This window comes from Lycorma delicatula, chromosome 5 (genome assembly GCF_047948215.1).
Source record: "Lycorma delicatula isolate Av1 chromosome 5, ASM4794821v1, whole genome shotgun sequence".
NCBI classification, from domain to species: Eukaryota; Metazoa; Arthropoda; class Insecta; order Hemiptera; family Fulgoridae; genus Lycorma; species Lycorma delicatula.
Window position 1 is genome coordinate 158,185,818 of NC_134459.1, and position 14,677 is coordinate 158,200,494.

General features: G+C 33.6%; 1 protein-coding gene across 1 annotated transcript in view; it reads right to left on the reverse strand.

Moving 5' to 3' along the window:
• LOC142325524 (protein O-mannosyl-transferase 2-like) overlaps window positions 1-14,419 on the reverse strand; it is a 31,388-nt gene extending 16,969 nt beyond the window's left edge. The window contains exon 1 of the mRNA XM_075367392.1: window positions 14,215-14,419. Coding sequence (XP_075223507.1) covers window positions 14,215-14,228 — 14 coding nt within the window. The 5' untranslated portion in view covers window positions 14,229-14,419. The remainder of the gene's footprint in view (window positions 1-14,214) is intronic.
• Window positions 14,420-14,677: the final 258 nt, after the last annotated feature.

Consider the following 14,677-nt stretch of genomic DNA (forward strand, 5'->3'; position numbering starts at 1 on the left):
TCTTCAAAAAATATAAAAAATAACAAAAACAAAGCATTTGTAAAAAATAATTAAAGATCTGTAAAACATTTTCTATTTATGTTTGACTGAAAAGAAAAGCATGTGGCATGCTCTCATATACAACCAATTTATAAATGAGCGTGTCTCACACTTTTCTTCTTAATCATACATAAATAAAAAATTTTTTTAAACGTAATCTTCATAAAAACAGATTACTTTTTAGTATGAATTTTCTGTTTTTGTTATTTACATACATATTTTTTTAAGGAAAGCTTGTTTGTAAAAATACTTTTTTTTATTTTCTGCTTTAGTCATAATTAATGGTTACTATTGGTTCTGTGATTCTAAACCAATGCTTAGTTGTTGAGTTGGACATTGTAACATCACAAAATAGTGGATTGTTTTTAATCATCCAACATAACACATAGAACACCCGTCTGCGAGATATTGAAAACTCCCACGTTATATTTAAGTTTTCATGAAATTCCATAACAACCACAATCACAATTTCTGCATCTACTGTTGACCCAGGTAGCATACATGATACTTTCTTGCTAATTTCAAAGATGTTCTCGGTGAAAAGAATTGCTTATATTTGAATCCATACTGCCAGTATAAACAATTAAATTTGATGACCTTGATGAATGGAATTATGTGTGACAGTAATTGTTCTGATTGTGAGGAAATTTGAATCACATTTGGTATTGGTCCTAGTTGAAAACGGTTCCTATTAGCCTCAGGTGGTGCTGTCGTTTTTCAATGTATATGAATATCTCAGTGATGAAAAAGTAACAATTCATTTTTTTTTTTTTTAATTCATTTGACAGATATGTTGAAACCTGGTTAGGTTATTGAACAAATCTTATAGATGCTATCACAAAATGTGCTCTCATATGCTGTAAGATCAGCACTCCATTCATGATGTCACTGAACCTCTGCCTATGATCTAAACTAATTTCATGTTCTTGTGGAGTCTCTAATCTACATTCTAAACAGCGCTGGCGTTGACTTTCCAAGCAAGCTTCATAGTCTTGAGATATCTCTGTTGCAAGATATTGCAATTTGCACTGGTATCGAAGTGCCAATAGAACTTCATACTGTTCTGATGTTTATTTACCTTCATTAGCTTTTTTCTAGGTATTTTTTATGCGTTTTCTCTAACTGTTTCTTTCATCATTGTTGTAGAATTTTGTTTGTTGCAGAGAATCGACATGCTTGCTGAGAATCAATGTCTTTTGACACTTCTTTTAGAATTATCTCCGAGGAAATATATTATTCCATTTTTTATTGCCTCCACAGAACTGACTTTGTTAAAATTATATTTGAACAAATTAAATTCCCATAACTTATACAATCTCTTTGTAAAGTGTTAATTTTACCAACATATATATATATATATATATATATATATATATATATATATTTAAATACATATTTAAATACATATTTAAATACATATACAGTAATATAATATATATATATATATATATATATATATATATATATATATTTTATATTACTGTATATGTATTTAAACTAACAAAATAAAGTAAAAACATTTATGTGCAGTTTTATTCTATATTATAATCTACTTAATTAGTTTCATTATTATAAATGATACCAGTTATTTATAATTAAATCAGATAATTAGTGTAATTAAATTTTAGTAGGTATTTAAACTAGTTATATTAAAATCTGCTTCAACATCACCTGATCTGCCCATACTGAATCGACAGTCAAATACAATCAGATCTATAGCTATATCTTATTAACTCAGCTCCCTTCCTAAAGATATAAATATATATATATAGAAATATATGAAATTAATAACGGAATATTATATTGTTACCTGACTTACATTACTATCATGAAATTTCACGATTGTATGATGTTGGGAAATTAAGTAAGATTAAATTAAGATTGCAAGATTTGAGAACATGGTTGAACAAAATAAGTTAAAGTAAAGCATGCAAAAATATGAAATTAATTGCACATTTTTACTAGGGTTCATTAAAATATTAATTACCACTGGAACAAGTATCATTAACCTCATTAGTGGCCTCACTAGTGGATATTGAAAAAAGTGTCAAATTAATTTATTTCCCATGTATAATAATTTTAAGATAAATGTTTTTTGTTCAATCTTACCAAAAATTACTAGTGAAAGGCCTACTAAAAATACATGAACAAATACAATGCTGAAGCCTGATGGCTGGGGTACTCCTCAAAATCTTAAACTACCAAATCCGTATTTTTTTAAACCAGGTCATATAGATATTCTCTTAGGTGCAGAATTATACTTTCATATTTAAAAAAATAATAAATTGACAAAGCCAGGAGAATATCCTGTGCTTTTTGATATAGACTTAGTACAATATTATCACAGAAAATCAAAAAAACAGAAACAACTAAGTTTCCTGCTGAATTATATTTTATTCGGGCAGAAGATGATCTTCAACAAAGACTAACCAAATTATTGGATAGAAGAGATTTCTACAGTTCCAGTAACAAAGGAGGAAAAAGATTGTAAAAAACATTTTCTGAAGACTGCAATTAGAGATGAGACTGGATGGTTTATGACCAGGCTTCCATTCAAAACTGAATATATAAAATTAGTAGATTCAAAATTGTGGTCACAGTTTCAGAGTTTTATAGTCCAAAATGTCCCAGAAGAACATCATTCAGTATTCGGCTCGGCTTAGTTAGTTTAATTAATCTAATGGTTGAAGATTTTATAAATTTATAAGAGTTTGTGCTTATTGTCATAGATTTATTTATAATAGTCAACATACTGCGTAAAGGGTAAGAGTATTAACTGTTAGATTACTGAAACACTTAATTTGTGTGTGTGTATATATATATATATACACCCACCCTACAGAATGGAAATTAATTTATAAAAATAATAAATAAAATTGGACCCAATATTGATCCCTACGAAACAACTTAGCACATACTACAGATTTCACCAGACACTTTAACTTGAAAAATTCTATCAGTCAAATAAAAATGGATCCATCTTGCATTTATTTTTACCATTTTCTTCTAGCTAATGTAACAGGATTCCATGATGGACAGTATCAAAAGCTTTCCTAAAATTGAAGTAGATGGCATCAACCTGTTTTTGATATCTGGTGCAAGAGATTTCATTTAGGTTTGTAGTCATAGGTCCCTTGATCGCAAAAACCATTCTGCCAGAATCACAGAGGTGGCCATGAACAATTCTTTCAAAAATTTTGTTGAATACGTTTACAAGAGAGATAGGTCTATAATTAAAAATTATATGAACATCACCTTTCTTGGGAATTGGTGTAACTAGTTTCCTTTTAGAACAATCAGGAAATTTACCAGAAACAAGAATTATGTTAAAACTCCATGCTGAAATAGTTGAGGTCAGCTCTTCAGCACCTTTAATGAATGAAAGAAAAGATGTTATCACTACCATCTACAGATCGCACTCATAACCTCACAATTCACTCTAAGACATTTCCCTCGGTAACATGAAGAATACTTTTGTAATAAATAGTGATCAAAATATTTAAATGTATGTCTATTATCTGCAGATTGATAGACTGACTGGAAATATTTTCCAAATTCACTAAGTTGTTTGATATCTGTAATAATTTTGAATTTTAATTAGATGTGTCCTCCTCTATGGATCATGAGACCTTGCCGTTGGTGAGGGGGCTTGAGTGCTCAGGGATACAGAGTAGCTGGACCGAAGGTGCAACCATATCGGAGAGGTATCTGTTGAGAGCCAGACTAAGGAATGATTCCTGAAAGAGGGCAGCAGCTCTTTCAGTAGTTGTTAGGGGCGTGAGTCAGGACGACTTAAACGGCCGTATCAACATCACTCAGTCCTCTGAATACTGCGCAGCTGAAAGCAATGGAAAACTACAGCTGTTTTTTTTTTTTTCCAAGAAAATGTGGCTCTGCATTTTCAAAAACAATAATGGAGGCGCCTTCCTTGGTAAAATATTCCGGAGGTAAAATAGTCCCCCGTTCGGATCTCCGGGTGGGGACTACTAAGGAAGGGGTCACCAGAAAAGTAAAAAATAACATTCTACGAGTTGGAGCGTGGAATGTTAGAAGCTTAAAAAAGGTTGGTAGGCTAGAGAATTTAAAAAGGGAAATGGATAGGGTAAACGTGGATATAGTAGGAATTAGTGAGGTTCGGTGGGAAGAGGAAGGCGACTTTTGGTCGGGTAACTTTAGAGTAATTAACTCAGCGTCAAATAACGGGCAGGCAGGAGTAGGTTTCGTGATGAACAAGAAAATAGGGAGGAGAGTGGAGTATTTCAAGACGCATAGCGATAGAGTCATTGTAATAAGGATAAATTCAAAACCTAAACCGACAACGATTGTTAACGTCTATATGCCTACAAGCGCCCATGATGATGATGAGGTAGAATGTGTATACGAAGAGATTGATGAAGCAATTAAACACGTAAAAGGAGATGAAAATTTAATAATAGTTGGAGATTGGAATGCAAGCATTGGAAAAGGCAAGGAAGGAAATATAGTGGGTGAATACGGGCTGGGCAAAAGGAATGAAAGAGGGGACCGACTTATAGAGTTTTGCACGAAGTATAATTTAGTAATTGCCAACACCCAATTTAAAAATCATAATAGAAGAATATACACTTGGAAAAAGCCAGGCGATACTGCAAGGTATCAGATAGATTATATCATGGTTAAGCAAAGATTTAGAAATCAACTCGTGGACTGCAAAACTTACCCTGGAGCAGACATTGATAGCGACCATAATTTGGTGATAATGAAATGTAGATTGGGGTTTAAAAACCTGAAGAAAAGGTGTCAGATGAATCGGTGGAATTTAGAGAGGCTTGAGGAAGAGGAGGTAAAGAAGATTTTTGAGGAGGACATCGCTAGAGGTCTGAGTAAAAAAGATAAGATAGAAAATGTAGAAGAAGAATGGGAGAATGTTAAAAAGGAAATTCTTAAATCAGCAGAAGCGAACTTAGGCGGAATAAAGAGAACTGGTAGAAAACCTTGGGTTTCAGACGATATATTGCAGCTGATGGATGAACGTAGAAAATATAAGAATGCTAGTGATGAAGAAAGTAAAAGGAACTATCGGCAATTAAGAAATGCTATAAACAGGAAGTGCAAACTGGCGAAAGAAGAGTGGATTAAAGAAAAGTGTTCAGAAGTGGAAAGAGAAATGAACATTGGTAAAATAGACGGAGCATACAGGAAAGTTAAGGAAAATTTTGGGGTACATAAATTAAAATCTAATAATGTGTTAAACAAAGATGGTACACCTATATATAATACGAAAGGTAAAGTCGATAGATGGGTGGAATATATTGAAGAGTTATACGGAGGAAATGAATTAGAAAATGGTGTTATAGAGGAAGAAGAGGAAGTTGAGGAGGATGAAATGGGAGAAACAATATTGAGATCTGAATTTAAGAGAGCATTAAAAGATTTAAATGGCAGAAAGGCTCCTGGAATAGACGGAATACCTGTAGAATTACTGCGCAGTGCAGGGGAGGAGGCGATTGATAGATTATACAAACTGGTGTGTAATATTTATGAAAAAGGGGAATTTCCGTCAGACTTCAAAAAAAGTGTTATAGTAATGATACCAAAGAAATCAGGGGCAGATAAGTGTGAAGAATACAGAACAATTAGTTTAACTAGTCATGCATCAAAAATCTTAACTAGAATTCTATACAGAAGAATTGAGAGGAGAGTGGAGGAAGTGTTAGGAGAAGACCAATTTGGTTTCAGGAAAAGTATAGGGACAAGGGAAGCAATTTTAGGCCTCAGATTAATAGTAGAAGGAAGATTAAAGAAAAACAAACCGACATACTTGGCGTTTATAGACCTAGAAAAGGCATTCGATAACGTAGACTGGAATAAAATGTTCAGCATTTTAAAAAAATTAGGGTTCAAATACAGAGATAGAAGAACAATTGCTAACATGTACAGGAACCAAACAGCAACAGTAGCAATTGAAGAACATAAGAAAGAAGCCATAATAAGAAAGGGAGTCCGACAAGGATGTTCTCTATCTCCGTTACTTTTTAATCTTTACATGGAACTAGCAGTTAATGATGTTAAAGAACAATTTAGATTCGGAGTAACAGTACAAGGTGAAAAGATAAAGATGCTACGATTTGCTGATGATATAGTAATTCTAGCCGAGAATAAAAAGGATTTAGAAGAAACAATGAACGGCATAGATGAAGTCCTACGCAAGAACTATCGCATGAAAATAAACAAGAACAAAACAAAAGTAATGAAATGTAGTAGAAATAACAAAGATGGACCACTGAATGTGAAAATAGGAGGAGAAAAGATTATGGAGGTAGAAGAATTTTGTTATTTGGGAAGTAGAATTACTAAAGATGGACGAAGCAGGAGCGATATAAAATGCCGAATAGCACAAGCTAAACGAGCCTTCAGTAAGAAATATAAGTTGTTTACATCAAAAATTAATTTAAATGTCAGGAAAAGATTTTTGAAAGTGTATGTTTGGAGTGTCGCTTTATATGGAAGTGAAACTTGGACAATCGGAGTATCTGAGAAGAAAAGGTTAGAAGCTTTTGAAATGTGGTGCTATAGGAGAATGTTAAAAATCAGATGGGTGGATAAAGTGACAAATGAGGAGGTATTGCGGCAAATAGATGAAGAAAGAAGCATTTGGAAAAATATAGTTAAAAGAAGAGACAGACTTATAGGCCACATACTAAGGCATCCTGGAATAGTCGCTTTAATTTTGGAAGGACAGGTAGAAGGGAAAAATTGTGTAGGCAGGCCACGTTTGGAATATGTAAAACAAATTGTTAGGGATGTAGGATGTAGAGGGTATACTGAAATGAAACGACTAGCACTAGATAGGGAATCTTGGAGAGCTGCATCAAACCAGTCAAATGACTGAAGACAAAAAAAAAAAAAAATTAGATGTACTCAACTAGCTTCATTTGTAAAGTATTTCACATATTTAAATGGGTTTGCAAGCTTTACTTCTAGCTCTTTCTCTATCTCTCTGCTTCTCGGAATTGTATTCCTCCTTAGCAAATCCTTACTCTTTTTTCTTAAGAGTTAATACACACCTAACCTGTTCTCTTAAAGTTTTGATGCCACTTTCTTATGCTTAAGATACTTAATGAGCATCCTGGAAAACCAGCCAAGAAAAGAATTTGACCTTGTTCGTCTCACAGAAATATAATCACAAATTTTGGTAAATAAAATATCATAAAAAAGAAAAGGCAGCATCACTAATGTTTGAGAATGAATAGACTACATTCCAGTCTGTCTTTTGTTCCAATTAACTCCTGGGACATTGAAGTCACCCGCCATCTCAGGTCTGAAATTACGGTTACCAACTAGTAGGTTATCATCACTTATTCATACCTCAGCCCAAAAACATTATGTATTAAGCTCTAATCATTCCTGAAAAAAAATCTTTTTATCAACCACAACAAGGGAATCTCCTCCATGAGTTTTATCCAGTTCTATGTAATTCCTATTGGCTCTGAAAGCTATCCAACTATCAAGAAATTAATTTACTTTTAAAGTGGGGTCAAGAAAAGATGTCTCTGTAACGGCTGTATTGTGTTGTACTGCAGCCATAGTTTGACATACAACATGGTAAGAGTTAGGACGTGTTTTTGACTGCTCCTTCCATACAAGTTTCTTGTATAGAATTATTATATTTCATTTGTGAGTTTTGTTAATATTTAGGGAGTTATTCTAGCGTAATTATTTTCATTTATTTATAGCTTGGATAGTCTAGGCTATTGAATTTCACCTTATTTGGTGGGTTTTCCTTAGTGACTGCTTTATTAAGTGTTCAATTTTTAGTTAGCGTTGTTTATTTGTTATTTATTGGTAATTAATACAATTACGAATACTTGTTTATCAATTAAGAGCATAATTTGTTTACAATAGCAACGGTTACCATCTTGCTTCATTGTGATTACTGTTTTTGTCACGGTCACATTGCCTTGTCTTGATTGGCTTGTTACTTTGTTTACGTGTGTACTGATTGGACATTTGTCTGTTGGTTATGGACAACTACTACTTTATTTACTTCATTATTTATTGTTTATATTTTCTTTATTAGGTGAGTTGAAAGTATTATGTCAGGAAAGGAGAAGCAGATTAGGCTTTGGCAGGGTAAACAACCCACTCATGTTGGTGAGGTATTGACTGAGGTATGAATTGATGATTTGTCTGCCTCTTCAAGAAAGGAGGATCCTAGTGCTGGTATGTCTACCCCAGCCAAAAGTATGAACTTACTTGGGAGTTTCATAAGGTTCTTGGATGTGAAGGAAGTTCAGCTTCGCATTTGCGAGAGTTCAACGAATGGTATGATAAGGTTATGCAATTTTTAGAGAGTTCTAAAAGTAGTTCAGAAGGTTCACAAAAGGTAGTTTCCTCTAGACTGAATGATCTTAAATCATTATTTGTAGCACTGATCTCTGGAAACGCTACATTGCAGAAGGCAGGTTGTTTGTTTTCTTTTCTTCTTGTAAGATCAAGAATTATTTAGATATCCAGTCTTGTTTTGAGAGGTACAAGCATGATGAGTCTCCCAAGAAGTCAGAGGGTCCTACTTGTGCAAATAAGGATTCCAATCGCTCTGTGAGTAGTAAGAATTGTGTGTTAAATTTGGTCAGTTAAACGCACAGAGTGCTTATGTTGTACAGATTGAGATAAGTGGGGTTGCTCTTCATAGAGGTTTGGATGTTGTTCTTCATCGACATCCACATGTTGCGTCTAGTGATCTGCCAGGTTTTTCTAATTGGAAACGATTCTATTGTGGTTTTGAGAGTATGTCTGCTGTTGTCTGCAGAAGGGAACTAGATTGTTTCTTCTTACGGCAGCTCTCATATATTCATCATGTTGTTGTTCATGTAGATGTTGAGAACTTGCATCTGTATACTGCAAGTTCATATTTTCAGTACAGAAATCCTGCTGATCATAATCTTAAGGTCTGGGACAAAATTCTTAGATTCTTTGGTCAAAGTCCAGTCCTTATTTGTGCGGATGTTAATGCTAAGTCACAGTTGGGCATAGTAGGTTCACCGATGATGGCAATGAATTAATTGAGGGCTTTTTAGCTTACAGGTATTTAATATGCCTGGTGTGTTGCCCATCTGCACGGGTAACATAGATGGCATCAGTTGTTTGGTGGAACAAACATCATAGGTAGGTTTATTCCTGCCGATGTTAATGGCTGGAAGGTGGTTGATGATTGCTTAAGTGATCTTCAATTGATTGTTTATGATATTGGTAGTGGCTTGAGTGAGCGCTACCAACATAACGTTCCAGTGTAGCAGGGTCATTTTCTGCACAGGCATTGAACTGGAGGAAGTTTGTTGATTTTCTGTCAGCCAGGCTTTGTGTTCTTGATTGGAGTTTGGAGACATTGGGTTTAGAGGACCTGGCAGATAGGTTATCAGTGACTTTCATTGATGCTGCTAAACATTAGATTCCTCATGGTTCTGATTTAGAGAGGCTCGTACCACGGTGGAATAGGGAATTAACAGGTCTGAAACAGACTGTCTATCATTTATGGAGAGTGACTAGGTGTAAGGGTGATCCAGAATGGCAGGTTAGCCCTAGTTGCAAAGTATAGAGATTGAAAATTTCATTATTTCCATAAGGTCCGCACAGCTAAGAGGGATTCTTTGCATTCCTTTGTTAGTGAACAGGGAAACAAGGATCCCTGGGGTATTTTGTATAGGATTTTAAGACACAAATGTAGAAAGAATGTTCTTCTGTCTGCTTTCTCGATCCGGCATGGCGTAATATCAGATGTATCTGAAATTTTACACCATTACTTAATGATTTACTCCCTACCATTACTTAATGATTTACTCCCTGATGACAATGAAGCTGGGGAGACCGCATGCCATCTGCAAGTGAGACATGAGGTCACTCTGTTTTGTGGAGATTGCTAAGGCCAAAGTGCATCAGGTTATTTGTAATTTAGGCAGGGATAAGGCCCTCAGCTTTGATAGAATAACGGCTGAGTTCCTTGTTTGCTTGATAAGGGTAAGTGTGAGAACTACCATACAAGTGTTCAATAAATTGTTGTTTGCTGGAAAAAAGGGATTGTTAAATTGCTGTTTGAAGGAGGCAACAAGGATTCCACTGTTAGTCTTACGGGCCTCTGATGCTGCTGTCGGTTATTGATAAAGTCTTTGAGAAGGTTCTATATCATCATATAAATGAAAGGCTGACCATGCGTAGGTTACTGATGGAAAACCAGTATGGGTTTCATCCTGGAAAAGGTACTGAGGATGCCATATTCCGTGTGATGAGTGTGGTATCGACGAGTGCAGCAGAATATGTCTTTGGAATTTTCCTGGACATTTCCGGTGCTTTTAATAACCTGTGGTGGCCTTTGCTATTTACCAATTGCAGAAAAGAGCATGTACTGATAGTGAATTGCAATTATTGCAAAGATATTTCAGTCATTGCAATGTGTTGCTCCATGAGAGTAACAATGAGGTTGGCAAGACACTGTCTAAGGGTTATCCCCAAGACAGTGTGTTTGGTCCTGTTGTGGATTGAGTTTGATTCTCTTCTAAAGCTGAGGTCACCCACTGGCTGTCGCATAGTGGCTTATGCCGACAATGGACTCCTGCTGGTCGAAGGATGCTCGTGGAATGAGGTTGAACTCAGGGCTACTTGTGCGTGCACAAGAGATTAAAACATTATATGCATAATCTTTTCCCTGATATTAGATGCTTGCAGCTTGCTTCCTGGACTTCCCCGAATAAGTATGTTACACAGTTTCTTCCAGGACACAGTGCTTTTAGGGATAAGCTGGTGTAATTCTGCCTGGTGGATGCGAATTTTTGCCTGCAGTGCACAGTTCTGGATGATCGCTTTTCATGTATTGTACGAGTGCACAAAATACGATGAGAAGTGTACAGAGGTGATTTATCATCTTGGCATTCTTGGGTTGGGAGTAGATATACAGAAGATTTGGAGTAACCAGACCGAATGGTCAATAATGAGGAATTTATGATTTATTTTGCAAAAAAAAGGATAGCAGAGGGGGGGTGTCGATTCCTGACTGGACTTTCCTTATTTCTGTTATTTTCTCATTTCTTTGTTATTTTGTATCTGTCGGTTTTTATGTTATTGTTATATTGTGGTCTTGTCTAATGTTTTACTTTCATGTTTTTCACTTGTTGATTGGTTTGAGTTGTGTGTCGAATTCACTTTTATTTCCTCAGGTAGGTGATTTCAGTTTCTTCATTCAATATTTAGGAATTCAGTCTTGTTTAAGACTACATTTCAGATGTGTTTTGTTACGAGTTCATTTTTTTGGTAGTATACTGATGGGAATGTCACTTGTGGCATTCATATCGGTGACAAACTAGCCAAGGCGAGACTGTAATATGTCAACCACCAAATTTTCTGAAGATGATCTACAGTAAAGCTCATCAGTGCTACATACGGAAGAGTTGTTGTGGTAACTAGAAACATCACGTGGCAAATGTCTTCCGCTATGGGGCCAGGATGTACTGCAGCCATCAATACAAAAAATTCAACAGCTTTTGTTCGAAGGCCTCTCTAACGTTTTGATATGAAATATGAAGTTAATTTCAATCTGTTACTGAATTTAGTTTACGCCCTCCTCCAAGATCATCTTCTGATTATTAGGTGCTTTATATATTTGATTGTCCTTCAGTAATCCATAAAATGGTAAGAACAAAATTCTCTTAGGCCAGAGCTCAGGGACAACAGCTTTCTCATAATCCTATGCAGACATCAATCTTATAGTAACATGAAAGAGCTTATCCTTTTCTATTTGTTTGAGTGCAGTGAAAACATTTCTATATCAGAAACTTGAGTAGTCTTCAAACTGTGTCACAAATAGTGCTTTCTTTCTAGATTTAACAAAATGATACACTACTGCTCACAATAGGTTTCCTCTTTTCACTAATTTCCTTAATTATCCCATATTTCTTCAACTCCTTACAGGGTTTCACCACTTTCTAGTCATTAAGTCCTATCCTTGAAATTCTTTTTATCAACAGCTGTAAACCAAAGTTATATTTATTGCCTAGGGGACAATCTGTTCTGTCCATTTTTAGATTTTTATGTTCATAAAAACCCCACCTAATAAATGAACAAACTACAATGATAGTAAATGAATAAAAACTATAATTTAATAAATCAACTGTAATGAGCAACATTAATGGCATTGAGGAACAAATAGCAATGTTTGAAATTATAAGAATTCTACAAAATATTACTTATGCTTGCTGATTGGTAAACAACTATTGATGAATTTCATCAATTTTTTGTATGTATGAGGCAACAGACATTCTTGAAATCATTAAATTAAAATTTATTTCCAACATACATCTTTCCTTCAACAACCTTTTTGTCAAATGTGAGAACTTACCTACAAAAACTGTGTATTCCTAAACTGAATTTGAAGTCTTCTAAAAATGTCAGAAGGATTAAACCATTCAATTAACAGAAGAGATTTTTTTATAATACTACTTAACACTTTTTTCTTAAGTATGGAAACAGTGGCTGAGAAGTAAAGTTTAAGGAGGTTTTGATTTGTAAGTTTAATCATGTCTGAACATGCACAACAAGCATGCCACTACAGATGTATTATAATAGTAAGCAAGGAAATAAAAGTTTCTTTTAAATACGAATTACCTTCTTCGTATTGACAACTTTGTATGAAATACTTGTCAATCAAAAAGGCAAACATCAGGACTTCAAAAAGTAGATTTTAACTTGGAAGTTTCTATATTGCAGTTATTATTGCTATATTACGCAAACTATTCCTCACACCTTTCAATTCAACAACCAGCTTGTTACATATTTTTAACCTAAAAGTCCTGATTTGTCTGAATTATTATTAGTACTCCTAAAAATATTTTCCTGGTATTTTTACTTATTTTTTTACAATCCTATTATATGTATAAATTAACTGCACTTGAACTGACGTAAATGTATTATTATTTTGTTATATGAATAATAACAAATGAATCTATTCCTTATCTGCAAGAAAAAGGTCACTAGAAATAAAACCATTACACATTCAGTAACAACATTTTATATGAATGAAGTTCTAACTACATATATTTTTCTATGAAAAATACTACTAAAGTAAATTTCAACCATTTGTAAATTCAACTACATTGTCTTGCAGGATGATCTTTACTTACTTTTTAAAGAAATTAAAACTGAAGGCTCATCAGCAGTACTGTTTGGAAGAAATATAGATTCAGAAAAAGAATGTAACAAATTCAGTGGATATGTAAACGCAACAGTTGAACCCCTGGTAAAAAATGTTACTGATGTTGAAAAAACACAGTGAAATGAAAAATTAGATATAAAGTACAGAATTATAGTTTTAATCATTAAATAGTAATATCAACTATTTAATACATGTAAACACTGAAGTCAATTTTTGTAGCACAGTGTTCTCAGAAAGAAGCTGGCAAAAAATATCATTACACATCCCTAGCGTTTACCCTGAACTAAAATTACAATCTTTCTCCTGTGATGAAACTGAAAATTATTGATATAACCCTTATTTACTTTTTTATTATTTTATTAAAAGAAAAGCATTTGTAGAATGAACTGTTAACTGATAAGAATGTTCAAAAATTTGTACAAATTCAATCCCACACCAAGATACTCTGTCTAACCGTATTGTAAAATACACCTAAAATACCTTTAACAATACTTTAAGCTGTTTAAACAAAAATGAGATTTATTAAAAATTCTATAATATACTTTAACCTTTATGGAAAATTTGTAAATTACTTCAATTACCCAATTTTCATGTGGTGGGAGTTATCCCTTTCCATCTACACTCATTGTACATATCACAGCATGGTTTTAGCATTTCTGCCTTTCCTGCATTTGACATCATATGAAAAAAAAGATGCAATCTTGAAGTCACTGGCGTGAAATAAATACCAAACTTCATGAATGATTTTAAACTGTTCTAAAAGCCAAATACTCTTGCATATGTCCATGTGCAAATACACACACAGAATTTTACATAACATAAAGTAATGTTTATTTTTTATTTCAATCACATTTTTACTCTGTTATGAGTTTTAAAACTCATTGTCTTACTCTACCTTCAGGCATCCAATAAGTTAGATTAAATACTATATAAAACATATATTAAATAATATATTAAACATTTAAATGTTTTATATATAAAGTTTTATCTTTTACCTTAAACTGCACATAAAAATGAGTTAACTTATACAAATATTGAAATGTGTACGTTACATAAACTGCAATCAAACCAATAAAATAATTTTAAAAACAAGGCTAAAGTATGATTTAGCTGACTGATGAGTTCACTAGGGTACTGTACTATACACTGAAAACCAAAATACTAATAAAATGTTTTGTAATGATTAATAATGGCTATCAGACCACAAGCACAAAAAGCTGATTCTATGCTCAAATACAAATTGTACTGGCATCTGTCCAAATCTAATAATAAATTTCATTACTTAAGTAATGAATTATTCTCCAATTCAGTTGAATGTATTGTTTTTTTACAATGATTTTAGTTGAGTACAGAATTTTTTAACAAAGAAAGATTTTATTATTTTTTGACCAGAAGTCTAGACAAAAAATCCAGAGGTGTCAGGTTTAACTGATACTCTGTTTTGTGATGTCTGAAAGA